General features: G+C 43.5%; 1 protein-coding gene across 2 annotated transcripts; it reads left to right on the top strand.

Annotated features, from left to right (window-relative positions):
* Positions 1-3,391: 3,391 nt before the first annotated feature.
* Positions 3,392-16,951, top strand: SLC46A3 (solute carrier family 46 member 3). 2 transcript variants are annotated; one of them, XM_061993291.1, is made up of 6 exons: positions 3,392-3,558; positions 3,791-3,984; positions 9,465-10,338; positions 10,760-10,843; positions 12,251-12,407; positions 14,279-16,951. In XM_061993291.1, the coding sequence occupies exons 2-6, from the start codon at positions 3,793-3,795 to the stop codon at positions 14,364-14,366; spliced, it is 1,395 nt and encodes a 464-aa protein (XP_061849275.1). In that variant the 5' UTR covers positions 3,392-3,558; positions 3,791-3,792; the 3' UTR covers positions 14,367-16,951. The 2 variants fall into 2 exon arrangements, with proteins under 2 accessions (XP_061849275.1, XP_061849285.1); XM_061993301.1 differs by lacking the exons at positions 3,392-3,558; positions 12,251-12,407 and having other exon boundaries at positions 3,645-3,984.
* Positions 16,952-18,214: the final 1,263 nt, after the last annotated feature.

Below are 18,214 nucleotides of genomic sequence, written 5' to 3'. Positions count from 1 at the left end.
ACAGTGTGGACAGGGTCGGTCAAAGGAGAGACTGGTGAAAGTGTGAGGCTCTCTGCGCTTCTTGAGCTGCAGAGCAGTGTGCACTTGCTGGGGCATGTGCCTTTAGCTGTGTAAATACCTAAAGATCAGGGATGCCCTGAAAATCACTGATGATCTGCACTGATGAAAATTTGTGATATGAACCCTGGGATTTGTTGCACAAATTTTCCTTTTCATGTTTTCTTGTAGTCTCATATTTAAATCTTCATTACTGCTCTTTGATATCAGGACTTGTGTTCAAGCTTCAGCAATAAACTCAGTTATAATGAAAACAAACCAAACAGCTATATCTGAAACAACAACAAACAAAGCCTCTGCAGAGTTACACAGCTTATTCTGTTCTCCCTTCCTCCTAAAAGTTGTATTTGGAGAACTACCTTCATGTATCTCTTTTTGCCTTGCTTGTGGCCAAGATGCAAGGTATGCAAGGTTTCTGCAGAACTATATTTTGTATATATGGACTCTGCAGAAAGTATGCTTCCCTCTTCCCTCTTTAGGTTTCTTTCTTTAGTGTTAACCATAGTTATCAAGATAGCCTTGAAAATATAACTTCTTGCAATACTATTTATTAAAGCACTACTGATTTTTTTAGCACAGAAATGTGACTATCCAGATCCCCAAAATGTCAACTTCCTCTTCGCCGAAAATATTTGCTAGAAAAAAAAATGTTTATAGTGTTAATGATTGATGTATATCTATATAAAATTTAAAATTCCACTTTCTCTCAGCAACAAAGTCATCTGAGAGTGAAATCACTGAATGCCAAGATCTTACCATGCAAGTCATGAAAAATTCCTTGACGTGCAGGTTTCATTTGAAGATTTCTATCACTGAAGATAACATAATGCCTTTGTCCTTTGAGCAGTGCTGGTGGGAAGCCTCATAAGCCTACTTTGAACTCCATTACATGTCTTCTTTTTTCCTTGCCCCATCACACAAGCAATACGCCACCTGCAAAGACCTGTAATCTGGGTTTGAAGATATTTTTCTTGATGGAAGCTTAGCAAGTACTCCTTCAATTCTTCACACATTAAAGAGGTCAGTAAAAAAACCAGTGCAAACTGCAGAGCTGCAGCTGCCACATGCCTGTGACCTTCATGAAGTCTGTTCACCAGCACATCGCTCAAATTTGGGCCAGCATGAATATTGGTGATATGGGACAGAGGAAGCTAGTTTGCCATGTAGTCTGTTATTTGGAAATGCTTGACTTTAAACATTAAGCATCACGTGGCTAAGTCTGATCTTAAAAATTCAGTCACATCCATTACTTCTAGTTCCCCTTGCAGGGGGAAAATGGGAACAAGGGAGGGGCAAGTCTGTTCCAGTACCCCTGCATGAGTGGTATATGTTACTTGTCCGCACTAGAAGATAACTCATGAGCAGGCTTTAAGCTGTTGGACAAAGGTGCTTAGAGGCGCACAACTCATGCTGCAGCCTTGCCTTCAGCACTGGTGAGGCCAAAACCTTGCTGTAGCCACTCTGCTCTGCAAACTCAAGCTCAAGCTCACACAGAGCTACTGGAGGCAGAAAGGCCAAAAGCAGAGCACTTCTCCAGAGTGTAGAGCTCTTTGACACTGGGAAGGCTGTTCTGAAGGGACTGACAGCTCAAATAAGTTCAGTCCAACAGCCTGGGCTGTAGTGAGACATTACATGTGTGACATGTTCTTCTGCACAGTTGAACCTAGCAAGAAACCCAATGATGCTCTGGACAATATCCTTCTGTGGAACAACAGAAAGTTTCTACAGGCTTCAAATCCTTTCTTTACCACATCAAAGTACATGACAGTGGCTGTCTGAGTGACTCAAGCAGCTCCTGTTGTCCAGCAGCCCATTTGCGTGTAGCACTCACATGATCAGTTTTGCTTTATCTTGTGACAAACAAAATACTGTCACAGGACAAATCATACTTTGGACCTGGATAGGTTGAGAAGGACAATACTCTACAGCTGATCTCAGGCCAGTGCCACACTGTTTTTCAATCACTGTGGGTCTGTCTGTGTGCCTCTGTAAGCAGGCTTATATGCCAGACCAAATGAGCTCACCATCCAAAGTAAATGATCAAGGCCACTGAGCTTGTACATTGGGCTGATCTTATGCTAAGGGACACATGACAAGTCAGCATTATCCCTAAATTTGGAAGTGAACGTCATGTCGCAAGCCACTGAAAGCTTTATTTGAGATTGTATGACCCATGTTGCAGTTCATCTGGCTTCAAATCAGTTTATGAAGGAACTGAAAATTCGTAACGTTATTAAACAGTACTTCTTCAGAGAAAAAATACATCAGGAAACGTTTGCTGTTTTGATGTGCTTTTAGAAAATACAACTTTTTTGCAATATATATAATAAAACCCCCCAGTATTTAAGACTGAAAGGACACCCTTTGGGACTTGCCAACTGTGTCATCTCTCCATGTACCACACCCATGAGGAGCCAGATAAATTAATCAGTGTCTTAAGTAACAGTGCACCAAAGAGAAAGAGCAACAGGGATCACAGAATCATAGAATGGTAGGGTTGGAAGGGACCTTTAGGGATCATTGAGTCCAATCCCCAGCTGTGGTATCCGTCCTGGCACTCACCATACTGTGAGTGCTCCATACTGTGGTATCTGTTCCAGAGCACCCTACCTCAAACTAGACAGCAACCAGTATCTGTCACCCAGCGAGTTGCCATCACCAGAGAGCTGACAAGGCTTCCACCGTTTGTACCAGAAAACACATCCTGAAGTTTTATAGCTCTAACGCCAGGGCATGCTCCCTCTGTTGTGTGCAGCCGAGGTCACACGTGAACAGCACTGCCATGAATCTGCACCAGCAGGACCTTTCTTGTAGAGCTGAAGCTGGTGCCATCGCACCTGTGCCAACACAGGCCATCCTCTCCCCTGACCTCTTTCTATATACATATGTAACAAATCCTGTTAGCAGAGAGAAGACACCAGGCAGCGGGGCCAAGGTGAGCGCCAGGAAGTGGAAGCTGCAGCACCGGCTCACTGGTGTGGAGTCAAACCAGGCCTGCGGCTCTGCTGCTAAGAGAGATCCTGGTTGCGTAACAGCCGAAAACAAACTCTCTGTGTACACACTGAGCGACAGCGGTGTCTGGCTCGCTGCCGCTCGAGGGAGAAGCCACCGAACGGCTGATCTGTCATGATTTGTAACAGCAACCGCACGCGTCCCTCCGCACGGGTACAGACACCGCAGGGAGATGGCTGCCCCGGGCCGCGGAGGAGTCCCCGTCCCCTCGTCCTGCCGAGCCCCCGCGCTCCGCCGCCACGCCGGGGCTGTCCTCCGCGGCCCCGCCGCCCGCGCAGGCCCGGCCCGCACTGCCAGGCCGCGGGCCTGCCTGCCGCATCGCCCCGCCCGCAGGCAGCCCGGCCGGAGTGACACCGCGACGAGATGGCGGCGCTCGGCTTCGTCCTCTCGGCGGCCTCGGCCGGCGGAACGGCGGCTGGGGGACGGGGGACGCTCCCCCGCTGAGGGACGCAGCTGTCCGCCTCGTCCCGCCTCCTGGTGTCACACACGGTCGGTGCGGGCGGAGGAGGGCGGCGAGGGGGCAGGGCCCGCCGGGCTCGGCGGCGGCGGGCGGTGCCGGTGGGGCAGGTGCGTGCGGGGCAGGTCGCCGATGTTGTGCGGCCGTGAGGTGGCGGCTGTTAGCAGGCGGGGCGGAGCGTGCCCGCAGGGCGGTTGATCTCCTGTCGCGGCGGGAGGAATCGCCTGTCGTTTTCTGACACACAGAAACAACCCCCGGCCACAGCAATGAGGAAGGTTTTGTGCGTGGAGCCCGTCATTTTCATCTACATCTTCGCGTGTTCGCTGACCAGCCCGCTGGTGCAGCAGTTCATCTACCGGCGGCTGTGGGAGGAAGAGTATAACTCCACTTTCATAAGCGGCAGCAATGCCAGTCACTGTGAACAAAACAAAAGTAGCCCGACTTATATCAAGCAAAAGGTAAGAGGGGTAAAAAATACAAACTATAAGCAAACATGCAGCCGTCAGCGGCTGTCTCAACGTAACCTGTTATATAACCTTTCTTAACCTTTTTGTGCACGGAAAAGGAGTAATCGTGTAACCGGCAGTCCCTTTACAGCCTCATTTGCTTGTCTGTAACGCTGTAGGTAGCGCTTTAAAGACACTTGCCTCCAGGAAGGTGCTGAGGGAGCTGAAAGTCATCTGAGAGGACTGAGCCCCAACTAGCATTGGGCTAACGTTACAGCCAGTACCTCTGAAGGCTCCTCCTCCCAGTAAGAGTTGTGCCTGGGTTTATGAGCCATCAGTTGTCTCTGTGCTGAGTGTACTTTGTAACGATGCAAACAAAGTTCAGCAACTCTCCTGTAATTTTCGGGAATAAGATCTAGTTTAGACTACATTAATTTCAGAGAAATCCAGGAGTAGGGAATGGGGGGGGATTAAAAATGTCATTTTAAAATGTAAAAAAAAAAAAGGTAACTTACCTTGTACAATCAAATGTATTTGATGGTTTACCATTCAGAGTGCTAGTCTGCCTTGTTGAAATACAAAGGTGTCACGATGGCAGCATCCCATGATCAATTAATTATTGAGCACGTTTTAATAGTTGAGAATGCAGAATAGCTACTTGTTGACTGCAGTCTCTTCCATTGCAAATCCAATGCAATTGCAATGCTAACTGTGGGCTGCCAGCATACTCCCATTTTCCTTTACCCTCTCCCCCTGTTCCTCCCCTCTGTGTGTTGTATCTCACAGTTCTGCAGTTCCAGGTTATGGTTTGGATTTGATCAGGACACTGATTCAAAAGAAGGTTTATCTCTTTTTTTGAGTTTGTTGCTTTTTGAATGTTGTTTTTTTCCGAAGCAGTGCAAATGCTCTGGCACAGTCTATGGCCATATGATTGCTGTATCTAATGTGGGAATGACAGAGGGAATACATTTCCATAAGAAGTACAGCAGAGATGCTCTTGGCAACGAGAACTGGCAGTTAGATTGGATTAAGTAGAACATGAAACTACTGTAGGGTCAGAAAAATAGATGGCTCGAATGGTAAATTACACAGTTATGGAACCGGTCAGCTGGTATTTCCCTACGCTGCTGGAAAGGTGGCAATAGAAAAGTTTTCGCTCACATCTCAGATTTGAATCTCTGATGTGCTGTGTATGCAGAAGACTGAACGCCTGAGCTTATCTGCCTCATTTGTTGTCTATAAAATACATTTTGAAATGGTATGTGCTTCCATTGAAGATGATAATAAAAATCAGGATTTTTACTGTGGAGCAGGTTCTTCCTCATGGGACAGAAGTTAGTCTTAATAGGAAGTAATTTACTTTTCTTTAGTTCTTTTTCCCACAGCCATCCATGTCCTGGCAACTGTTTGGTTTTCAGCTACATTTGATTCTGAGCTCAGATTTTTTTCATTGTGATGCCATGCTTTCTACTGTATGATAAAAATGTAAAATGCTGAAAACACCAATTAATTTCAGTGGAACCCAGTCTCTGTGCTGAGTAGTAGCCCTGTGTATGGGCTAAAAAGTGGATCCAGTAACGCAGTCCCAAGCTGTTTCCTGAAGATATGTGAAGTAGGTGCTCTGGATTTTCCAAGACTGTGCTAAGTGATTTATGTTTACAGGTGCTGTAAATTTTGTGGTCAGAAGTGTTCTCAACAAGCCCTGTTTGGCATTAACTTTTAGAAGAACACCTCCCTTAATAGTTAGTCTATGTCCTCCTGTTCTGAGAATGCGGAGGCTTTTTACTGACATCACCTATTCCAAAGCAAAATGTAAAAGGAAATTGAAGACAAAAATCACTTGGAGCCTGTGAAAAAGTAGAATATATTTCAAAATGGGTGGGTTTTGCAGCACTTAAATTAATTATTTCTTACAATTAGAAGGAAATTAATCATCTATAATAGAATGAGTTCAAAGGTAATTAGAATACAAGCTGAAGCATTCAAGTCACGGGCTTGGATAGCTATTTCTGTCCACCATGAACGTTTTTTCAGAGTACAGTGAATTTGCAGATTAAAAAACTAAGCCTTCACCTTCAAATTGGTTTTAATAGGGTTACACGATTTTAAGGTGTAGTGGGTCTGGGACGGTAGTGATTTTCCACAGCAGGTCCTGCAGTGCTGTGCTTACTGTTGATATCAATATTATGACTACCGCTTGCACAACATCGGGGCTGTCCCTCCAGCATTCCTTCCCCCACCTTCACCAATAGCTGTGAGTGGGCATGATCTTGGGAGGGACTATGGCCAGGACAGCTGACCCAGGCTGACCAAGGAGATATTCCATACCATATGACGTCAGCTCAGGAATATAAACTGGGGGAAAGGAGCAGGAAGGGGAGGCGAGATTCATTTCTGGCCTTCCCAAAGCAACCGCTACGCGTACTGAAGCCCTGCTTCTCGGGAGGTGGCCGGACATCGCTGCTGATGGGAAGTAGAGAGTAACAGCTTTATCTGCTTTTGCTTTGCTTCCCGCGCGCGCGGCTTTGCTGCTTATTTATTAAACTGCTTTTATCTCAACCCACGAGATTCCCATCTTATTTTCTCCCCTTCCCTGGCTTGCTGAGGAGGTGGGGGGTAAAGCGGTGTGGTGGGCACCTGGCATCCAGCCAGGCTCAAACTACCACATAAGGCAGCAATGGATTTGACCTGTCGTTTTCTCTATTCCTTTCCATTGACTTTATCAGAACACGAAGCAGGCAGTTGAGTGCGTTATAGTCTCAATGGAGTTTTTCCATAGTTTTGTCTTTTAGTCTTCTTGTCAGTAGACAAGGAAGTCATTCATGTCAGCAAAGTTATGGTCATTTGTGGTATCTGGATGTGTAGCCACATTCTTTGTGTCACACACTTACTTCTAAACCAATGAAACCCAAGTCGTTGTTGTTTTATTCCTCCAGTTTAGCACTTCATTAGAATTTGGCAATAATATTTGCATTGCATGGTTAGTGTGGGTTGAGGTGATACATGTAGTTTTATTTCTAATGTATGAGCATTTCTTTGACACTCATATCTTTCAACCTGATGGACCTAGTAAAGAAGTAGGACCTGCAGCTACACAAAGATCAGAATATAATCTTCCATCTCAGTTTATTCAGTCTTCATGGTTTTCGCCTTTCCAGGGTAACTACAGTGCTGGCCAGTGGACAGGACATGATGATAGTCAGATGCCATAAGGGCAGAGAGTAAAAGACTCCAAAGTGCTGGGGATCTTGAGGGCTTTCCTTCAAGGCCTCAGGATCAGTTAAATTTTCCTCTTGCAATAAAGCCTAGTATCTTGTAAACAAAGAGACTGACCTAGAAACTTACAGTCTTTGCCTGGAAATACAAATATGCGTTTATATAGCATTCAGCAGCTTTTGAAATTGCCCGAAGTACCTTCCTGGAAATTCAAAGGTGTTTTATCTTTTGGATGCTGCTCAGTTGGGATTATGTTAGCTACAGAGGAAACACCTGATACACGGACCTGCTTTGGCAGGGAATTGGACTTGATGGTCTCTGAAGGTCCCTTCCAACCCCTACCATTCTGTGATTCTATGAACACAGCCTGAGAATGGCTTGGGAAGACTCAGATGGCTGCACCTGCTACTGCTTGAAGAGTGCAACCCCTGCCCAAATCAGGATGATACCTCAGAAACCCTGAGGAAAACTTTCAGAATGGCTTTACTCTCTATATCTGAGAGTGTATCTTACTAAGTATAAAAGGTTTGTGTGGGTGAAACGACTGCCTTTTCCCACGCTGCTCTTCTGTCTGATCTGGTGGTTGTCTTGGAAAGGGCTGTTGTGGCCGTCTGTCCAGCCTACATTGGTATGTGAAAAGCAAAGTCTGAATTAGCTTGCTGAGCATCATTTAGGATCTGTCTCCATAACAAGACAGGTTTTTGGGGTTTTTTCAATTTACTTTAGTTTCTTTTCTCAGACATTCACGTTCTGTCAACTGTTTGGTTTTCAGCTGTTTGATTTTTATATTTCAGTTAAGAAGAGCTCAGAAACTTGTCCTAGAATGTGTGTTTATTTTCATAGGGTTAGTAGCTGTTACTGTTGTGAATACCTGCTGGACTGTGTCTGATTTGAGCAATTTCTGAACTCAGAGCTTTCCAGTGTTTTCAAAATGGCATCCTGGGATGCATCAAGAAGAGTGTGGCCAGCAGGTCAAGGGAGGTTCTTCTCCCTCTCTGCTCTGCCCTGGCGAGGCCTCATCTGGAGTCCTGTGTCCAGTTCTGGGCTCCTCAGCTCAAGAGGGACAGGGAAGTGCTGGAGAGAGTCCAGCGCAGGGCCACCAAGATGATCAGGGGACTGGAACATCTTTCATATGAGGAAAGGCTGCGGGAACTGGGGCTGTTTAGTCTGGAGGAGTCTGAGGGGGGCCCTTATTAACATTTATAAATATCTAAAGGGTGGGTGTCAGGAGGGTGGGACATCCCTTTTTTCTATAGTGGATAGCAACCGGACAAGGAATAGTGGGATGAAGCTGGAACACAAAAGTTCCATTTAAACATAAGAAAAAACGATTTCACTGTTCAGGTGAGGGAGCCCTGGCACAGGCTGCCCAGAGGGGCTGTGGAGTCTCCTTCCTTGGAGGTCTTCAAGACCCACCTGGACATGTTCCTATGTGACCTGATCTAGGTGGACCTGCTTCTGCAGGGGAGTTGGACTAAATGATCTCTAAAGGTCCCTTCCAACCCCTACCATTCTATGATTCTGTGAAAATTACTTAATTCACATGTCTGTGAGTCAGTATCATTTTTAATGCTGTGCTTCACATTTTGATTGTCATTGTACACTGGGATGTCAGAGCAAATTCTGATCTGTTTACTTGTACAGTGTGCTACTCAGTGAATTGTTTCCTGTAACCCTCTCAGTGAGATTACTTGAGAGGAAAAATGATCTCCTGTGAGTAGGGAGCATGGGATGTGTTCCTCAGTCAAAGACTTTTACTAGTGATTTCTGAGAGATTATAAAAGGCCCTATGCCTTTTTGCCACATCCTCTACTGAGGGAGATTCTTACAGTATAATCATGTAAATGCATGTTGAAGTTCTCTTGTCTCCAGTTTCTCTGTCAAGGGTACTAGTAAGAGTGTATTTTAAGAAATAAGTTATGTCTTAAAATGTAACAAGGGATTTTTGAGGAATATTTAAAGCAAAACTACAAAAGTGAGAATCTTTGAACATGTAGTTCCTTTGTGTTAGCAATTACTGTAACATAATGCTTTCTCATAAACAGACACTAATGTACTGTATTTTATTATAGCATAGGGTAATGTCATACAATGTTAAAAACTATCCTGTAGGTATTATATGTTGTAATAACATCATTTATAAGCATATACTGTGCCATACATCCTATTGCAAGCTAATCACTATGTCAGTGTAACATTATTATGGATTATATATTTTTATAGTTTTTTAACAATGTCTGACAGCATTTACAATTGGTTTTGTTCTCTCTTTACAGGAAGTTCAAGAAAAAACCTCTGTTTTTAATACCCAGTTGGACGTAACGGGGGCAGTTCCCAGCCTTATAGTTGCCTTTGTCGTTGTAGCTAATGGGGACCACCAGGGACGCAAGTGGTCTTTGATTTTACCATCAGTGGGAGCTTTGATTGCTGGGAGTAGCTTCACTGTAATATCCTATTTTTCCTTGTCACTCTCCATCCTCTTTGCAGTGGCATTTGTTACCGGACTGTTTGGGAGTATGGCAACTTTCCTTGGAGGAGGCTTTGCTTTCATAGCAGACGTGTGTCACAATGAGAAGCAGAAGACAACGCGAATAGCTGTAGTGGATTTGATTTTTGGAGTTGTATCTGGATTGGCAGGACTGTCATCTGGCTACTTCCTAAGAGAAATAGGCTTTACGTGGTCATTTGTGACAGCATCTCTGCTTCATGCCATTAACATTATCTATATTGTCTTTTTTCTGGAAGATACTGTAAGCTTATCTGAATTCCAGCACCGGGCACCGGCATCTTTTAAAGAGCTTCTGAGAGAGACACTATCTGGAGTGTATATGCTTTTTAAAACCGCCCCTTACAAAAAGACAATTCTAATAATTGTGTTACTTTTTACATTCATGACTTACTTGTTTGCTATGTTTGGTGGGAGTTCCCTTTTTACCCTGTATGAACTGGATGAGCCACTCTGCTGGAATGAAGTATACATTGGCTATGGAGCAGCTGCCTTCACTTCCATCTCCTTGACCAGCTTTTTAGGAGTTTACTTGTTGTCTAAATGTCTCAAAGACATTTACATTGTCTTTATTGGAATATTTTCATGCATTGGAGGAATGGTCATGGCTGCCTTTGCCAAAACTACTCTGCTCATGTTTTTAGGTGAGTTCAGAGTTTGTCATTCCGTGGTCAGTTGTAGATATGAAAATGCTGCCATGTGATCTGTAGTGAGTGCAATTGTTAAATACTGGATGTAACATCTTGAAAGGGTCGTAGAGAAGTAAAATATACAAGTTGGGTCACCTTGCTTTAGGATTTGATTTAAAGTTGAAGTGTGTGGAGAGTGAATGGAATCACTTGCTTGTCGTTTGGTGTTAGCGCAACAGAGATGTATTTGATTTACCAGTTTCTCTGTGCTTGAATAATTGTATCTCAGTGCACTTCCGGTTTGATCTTTCTTTTGTCTTTTACTTTTTGGGGAACTGAACATTCAAAAGTATGTGACTAACCCATTTGCAATGTGACTGTAAAATCCTGGTGTTCTGTTACTTCAGTGTCTCATGACTGATACATTGCTTTACAGTAAGGGTACCATCTTTGCTCTGCATCATGCCTGTTCCTGTTCTCCGATCAATGCTGTCAAAAGTGGTTCTCACCAGTGAACAGGGTGAGTACAATCTGTTTTTCAACAGTACAGTAATGTGCTACTTCAGGACAGAGATGCAGCAAGCAGATAAACAAGCAGATATCTATTGGTATTTTAAGACTAAATTTCTTTAAAGTATGCCCAATATCATGGTATTAATCACTTTTGATTCTGAATTTAATATAAACCAAATTGTGTTTAAAAACTACTGCAAGTTTCAACCTTCAAAGGAGACATTGCTCTGAAAATAAAGACCATGGTGAACTTGAAACAGAAGAATGTTTGAGATTTAGACAGATGTGATTTCACAAGGGCTTCTACATTCAGAAGATTTTGACATGAGAGAAAGATACCTATCTGTTATTTATTCAGTGGAACACTTAATAATTTAGAAAGTTAGCAGTAGGTGGTCAGCCTTCAAAGCACTTTAAAACAAAGCCTTGGATCCTGAGCTATGTGCCTGGCTTCATGGATGCCTAGGGCTACTTAAGTATGTCCCAAAAGATAAAGCATATTACTTCTCAAAGTCCTTTCCATACGGAATACAGGAAAAAACATGTGAGGCCTCAAAATGTGGCTCCAGTCAGTGTCCCATATTTTGCTGCAACCAGATTTTTGGGAGCATATACCTTCTAGAAGCATTTATCTGAGTTGTTTGGTTTTATTTTTTAAAAGATATGTCTTTATACACTGAAACAAAGATCTCTTTGTACTAAACTGTGCTAACAAACACCTCTGGTTTTGTAGTTTATTGGCATTCTTTAGCTTTTTTGGCTGCTTCAGTAGTTTGATGCAGGAATCAGATTGCCTCTTGTCATCCTTTCCTGCTCACTGCTGTGATTTTTTTTATGGCCTATGGGTATGAATGTGGCTTGATAAAATGTGCTCTGACACTGATGAGACTGACTGCCACTCTGACCAGTAGTTCAGTGCAAAAAAGGGTTGCTTCTTTCCTTTCAAAAATAAGAAGGAGGTGGTTACACGCTGAACAAGTAGTTCTTTGTTGGATTAGAGCCTTTTCCACATGTAAGGGTGAAGATTAGAGAGGAAGGAAACAGAAAGGGAAGGGTGAGAATCGAAAGGAGAATTGGAAGGCATAAGGAGTGGAGACATGTAGAACAACGTGAGACTGAACAGATTGAATGAGCAGATTCAAGAAAGTAGCTATGGTGATAGAACAGTAGTGCAGAAAAATAAGTTTCCATATGCAAAATGTTGTGGGTTTTTTCATTTGTAAACCACTTATTTTGTATGAGTCCTCATGGAAGACATTTTCATAGCAAAGACTTAATGATACTCATGTTTATTACTCAGATATTTGCTAAAATATTATGGATAGCTCCTTCAAAACAAAATTAAAAACTTTAGTACTTTGAGGTGGTTTTGGTATTTTGTTTTGTTTGTAATCCCTCCATTTGTTTTTGGCAGGTGCTGTGTTTGCTTGTATTGCCTGTTTAGAAGTTGTGACCGGCACTCTTTCACTTTCAGTTTTTAATATGCTCTATGCAGCTACTGTTGCGTGGTTTTCAGGCTTTAGCTTCCTCTTTTCAGCAGGCTTTTGTCTAATTCCACTGGCTGCCCTGTGGTAAGTACAGATCAGGAGAGTGCTTCTGACTGTTTTTACCAGTAATTTCTGTTTTCAGGTGAGTTAAGTAGAATAGTTTAGTGCAGCACTTCTCAAACTTCAGTGTTTTCTAGCATGCTGGGCATATTTCATGTGTAGCCTTCCCTCCAGCTTCTACCCACTTCGGGAACTGCATCTATCCAGCAAAGCTGTGGAAGGTGCAGGGGGCTGCTGGGAGTGGGGCAGGGCTGGAGCGAGTGGACACAGCAGTGCCTTCCCTGAGGAGATCAGATAGGAGAGGGGAAGCCCAGATGTGGAAGACTTCTTGCTCCCAGTGAGGCTTGTGACCAGTCTGAGTTGAGTGCCTTTGCAGCTGCTGGTAGCTATAGTTTCCTCTTTTTTCTCTCTTCAACACCTACTCCCCTACACCTTGCTGGAGATTTTTACATCATCAACCCTGATGCAGGCCCTGATGCCTCCCTTCAGCCCTGTGCTGTGAACTTGTCACCTAATCCCACCAAACTGAAATCTGCCCTGAATGTACTACCAGTGGGGCAGGCCATAACAGTGACTGCATATGCGTGCCTTCCCTTGGTTTGACTCCTTTGTGTGCCTGAGGAAAGCCATTGGCAAACAACAAAAGTAAGAGGTCCCTTGAGAAGCATGAGCTTAGTTTTGTAGTTTGAGCTCTTATTGATGCTAATGAGAGTTGCAAACATGACTAATCACCCAGTGAATTAAGGGGAAGTTCCTCTGTCCCAGTTCTTGGTCATGGCTCCCTTTTGACCCAGTGCTATCAAAACCTGTAAAAGATCTGCACTGACTATTAAGTCCCATGTGACTAGACCTCTAGACATATGTTAAAAATAAGCCTCTATCGTACCTAGTGACCATCTAGCAGTACTGGCAGTGAGTCATGAGCTCACCAAAGCAAAATTTGCTTTACATTATTTCCAGTATAAATGGTGCCTTTTTAGGATGCTGGAACATCCATCTAAATGACAGAAGGATCACTGTTTATTAGATAGATTTAAGTGCAGGGGGCGGTGCTCTTGCTGAAGACTTCTACCTTTATTCCTAATGCTTAGGCTTTACTTCATTCCCTTTTTATCTCCACATGAGCTGTGTTTTAAGTTTTAAATAGGCAGGGATAATGCTGTAGATTTTTAACATTTCACATGATGTCATGCCTGTGCCTGCCTGACTACTGTGTTTTACAGTCTGTTTGGAGAAGCTGCACTAATGGTAACTTCAGACTAAGGCAGTGATGGGTCTCAGACCTGAGGGAATTGAAGCAAAAGGGATCTCATGCTGAATGTGGAGAATACTTTCCAGTAAAGTAATAAAAGTGAGGAATTCAGTTACATCAACAAAAGATCAGTAAATACTTCTGGCTTATTAAATATTAGTTGTAGTTCAGTGCTATATGGTAAAGTTCTGTTAAGCAATCACTCTATGCTGTGCAAAAGAGTGATTACCATCACTTAGTCCATCCTGCAGTCAGGACCACTGCCAATGTTTGAAAGTTATTTTGCTTTTCCTTCTGTCATTGGTGTCTCAGATCTCGCACCCTTTCAATAAACTCTCTCTAAAACCATTCTTTTGAGGGTATCATGCAATGTTCCTACTATTTGAGAGCAGAAAGGGTAGTTGTTCCAGTCTGTAATACATCAGGCATAGCAGTTTAGTACTTAGCAAAGACAGCAGTGTTGATATTGTCTTATTTGAGTCATAAGGACAAGTACCATCATTGCTTTTGTTTACTGAGATAGTCAACAGCTTTGTGCCACAGCAAATGGCTGTAACACAGCCGTGGACTGTGTTTGGTGGTGCTGAGTCAACACGCTATGCTTAACTCAGCTAAAGATATCTGTGTTATCTGTGTCTTACAGCTGGCTTCTGTGCACCAGCTGGAACGGGGAGGACTTGGCTCTGCTTGTACCTGAAGAAGTATCCAGCATAGAGAGCATGGACAGTTGAACAAAGGATTCTACGTGGGTTTTCTAATGTGACAGGCAGTGGCAGAACCCATTACATCATACAGAGCCCATAGTGATCATACTGCAGCAGCAGATGCAATCTCACAGTGGCCCTGCAGCAATAAGCACTAAATTGGTAGCACTCTTTATCCAGTCTCCTTTTAGCACTTAAATAAAGCTGGCTCTTACACTTAACTATGCAAGTAGACTAGCAATGGAGATTTTAATGCCACTTTCAGCATGAATTAAGAAATAAGGTAGTGTGATACTGCCTGCTTACCCTTTCTCAAGTTTGAGAGGGTCAGCTGGGGATTATGGTACATCTTGGATCATTCTGAGTGGGCCGAGAGATAGGCTTATCAACTCAGAGTGTGCTGGCAATTCTGCTGAAGCCAGTGGAGCTCATGCCACAGAGGATGAAGTCCACTGTGGTGTATCTTAAAAGGCCTGTCTTAATGGTAAGCCCCCAAACCTGTCTAAAATGACTAAAAGGTACTGTTTTTGAGAAGACAACCAAACTGGAGGCAGTACTTGCACCCACTATAAGGAGATCTTCTGCTCTGCAGATAGAGGGTGTGTTCGTGCAATTTTCACATGTGGACCTTGCCTGTGACTTAGTTCCTAAAATGGATCTTCACACAGAACCACTGTACACAGAAAATTTCCAGCTTGCAGAGTGGGAGGTTAGGCCCATGCCTACATTTTGTAGAAGCCATATTAACACATCTATTTTCATACTGCATCCAGATACCTCTGTTTTTTGTCCCATAGAGATGTCTTGGTTTTTATTTAAATTGGTTGTTCCTAGCTTACACATTTATTCTAGTGAAAGGCTGTAATAGCATTTCTTCTCAGTGGACCTTTGGTTATTTTTTCGACAACCCTGAAATGGAGTGGCCAAATCCGAATCATTCATCTGATCGTCTTGAGCACTGTCTCATCTTCAAAGCACTTTATGAATGCTATCAAGAACCTCCTTCCATAACAGATACCATCCTCCTTGTTGCAGAGAGAGAGAGAAAGAGGACATGTGACTATCCCAGGGCCACAGTGCAAACTGGTCAGACTGCCAAATCTAGGAATCAGTTTCTGCATTGACTCTTCAGCTTTTTGCTTGAGATCTTCAAAGCAGAAACGGTTCTGAGCATTAGTTTCACAGTGGAAGTGTAAGTATAAAACCCATTCAAGAGACACATAGATGAGGTGCTGAGGTACATGGTTTAGTTTACTGGTGGTCCTGGCAGCATGAGATTAGTGGTTGGACTTGATGATCTTAAAGGTCTTTTCCAACAGTAACGATTCTGTGACCACTCCAATGCTGTTTTTTTCAGGGAGGGTTTGACAGCCAATACTACTCTGACCCCTGAAAGTACAGGTTGCTGGTATATGACTCTTCCTCCAAAACAGATCAGGTAGAGAAACCAAAATAATGTAAAGTGGTTGACAGAAAACAAAACCTCTAGGAAAACAACCGTGATGTGAGAACTGACTTCACAAACACAGAGCACAGGATAAAAATGAAGACAGACATCATGAAGACAGTAGAATCCATGATCTGCTTATAGACATTTCTGTCCATCCAAGGAACAGAGTAGTTCTCAGCAGCACTCCACCAAAAGGTATTAGTACCACACCACAATTGTAGGTCCTTTATGTTCGAATGACGGCATTGTTTCTAGGCTACATAGTGTGATCATGGAGAAGTTTGAAAGAGAGGTCAAATAAGGTACAGGAGAGAGTTTACACTCCAGGAGAGTGGTGCCTACCCAGCACTAGTGAAAACATGGCCATTATCCAGGATGGGGAGAATAAATATAATACAGCTCACAGCTATAGCCAGCTCTCACGCTTCCGTCCTGAACTACCAAGACCAATTGTTGCCAATTAAGGATCATTAGCTTTTCCTAGCTAGTTTAGACACTAGTCAGTAAATAAAACTGCTTAACTCTCCTCCCTCAAGGTGCCCAAATTGCTGCCAACTTGTTGGAGAATCGAGCTGAGTTACAGTAATCATTGGGTCCAAAGCATAATGAGTACTTGTAGAGAGATTGAGAAAACACTGATGCAGAGGATTTCTGCACAAAGATTACATTGTCTTCCTTGGCTCTTCATTATGCGGTTATGTTAGGCTTTATGAATTTAACTATTTCACACAAAACTGCCTGGAAAAAGTCAAGTGAACGAAGCAGGGTGTGTTCCTTCACTGCCTCCTCCTCAACACCCACCTCTCCCGGCACTTTGGAGGTATCAACAAAGCAAACCAGTTCCACAGTGGCATTGTTGGTCCAAATGAGAACAAGCACAAACATTTCAGAAGTGCTGTGTCATGGCTGGATTTTGCTGTACAAAGTACTTGGTATTTGCAAAGTATTTCTGGTAGATGCAGTGTTTAGAACTGGCCACGAATTTAGGTGGAAGTACATGAAGATATGAACTGTATTTCTAAAGTACCCAGCACAGTGCAGGCTGAGGAAACCAGGTACTAATGAAGATTATTAAAATCTTTCAAGTGTATAATAATTGCCCTACTTGTATATAAATGCAGATTATTTTGACAGAAATTAATAAAAAGTTTGGTTTTCTAAACTGTGTTGTATGTGTAGTTCTTGCTTTGTTTCTTGAGAAATGGTCAACGGGATGACTGGCAGAGGAATGTTTATGTCAACAAAAGCAGCAACACTATGGTGTCGTCTGTTTTTTTGTGGTAATAACAGCAGTGCAGGAAGATGTGCTTTTGCCTCCCTCCTGCACTTAGGGAGAGGAAAGGATGCTATGCAGAGCATTGGCATCAAGAGGATGTGGGGAACTGCAGAGCAGTACTACTGCCTCCAAGTCAGGGTGAGAGCTTGTGTTGCACCTTTCAGATCTGCAGGCACTTCCCTCCCCTTGCCCAGGCTGGGTCTGTCCCAGTCCTACTCATCAGCCCTTCTCGCTTGGCAAAGCCTCCCTGGGCTGCTGCTTGCAGCCCCTGCTTTACAGAATGCAGCTTTTAGGAATAGGGAGAAGGGTCTAGGCCAGGAAGCCCGGTCCCTAGGCCAACCCACTGCAACACTGCAAAAGCATAACCCTTCCTTTTGATCTTAAAAGCTCTTGGCCTCAATCTTGTTTGACTGTCATAGCTTTATTGATAAGTGTACATTCTTGCACAGACCACCCACACATACCATTTGCTTTCCGACCTGGCCAGCCCCTGCAATTACCTTCCTTACAGACATAATCAACAGTGCAAATTCCTCCTGCTGAATACAGCTTGATGTCAACCAAGTTTATTACAAACTATAATAACTGTTGAACAAAGCCACCTAGAAATTATGTCCAGCCTCCTAATCCGTGTCCTCTCTTCACTGCACTCTGGAGAAGCTCTACTCAATTACTTAATGTAGTTTTGCTCTGCAACAGTAGCATCCAGGTTTCAGTCAACACCAGGAAAAGCCAACTAGCTAGTGAGGCAAGGAGCCAGAAGGTACCAGCAGCTCTCTCCAACCATGAGATGGCTGTGTCCTGCAACAGGGCTGGTAGAAAGGCAGACCTGAAAATGCTCCTAAAAATCCATGCACACACCTTAACTTATCCCAGACTTGGCCAGGTAATCTCTCAGCCTTTCTGGTCTGAGCCTAGAGCAACACAAAGCCTACCCAACCTCAAGCTTGCTTTGTAACAATTTGCTTTTACTTTATATCAAACTGCCAAGAAACTTGTCTATTATGAAATAGCAGCCCCTTCTCTTATTTAATAAAGTGTATCAGCTCACAGAAAGACCGGGACCTATGGAAAATAAGACGGTGAGTAGGCCTACAGTTGCACATTCAACTCATTGGTACCAGGTTTAAGCTCACTAAGGCAAATAAT

This window comes from Colius striatus, chromosome 1 (genome assembly GCF_028858725.1).
Source record: "Colius striatus isolate bColStr4 chromosome 1, bColStr4.1.hap1, whole genome shotgun sequence".
NCBI lineage: Eukaryota > Metazoa > Chordata > Aves > Coliiformes > Coliidae > Colius > Colius striatus.
This window is presented reverse-complemented; position numbering and strand designations above follow the sequence as displayed.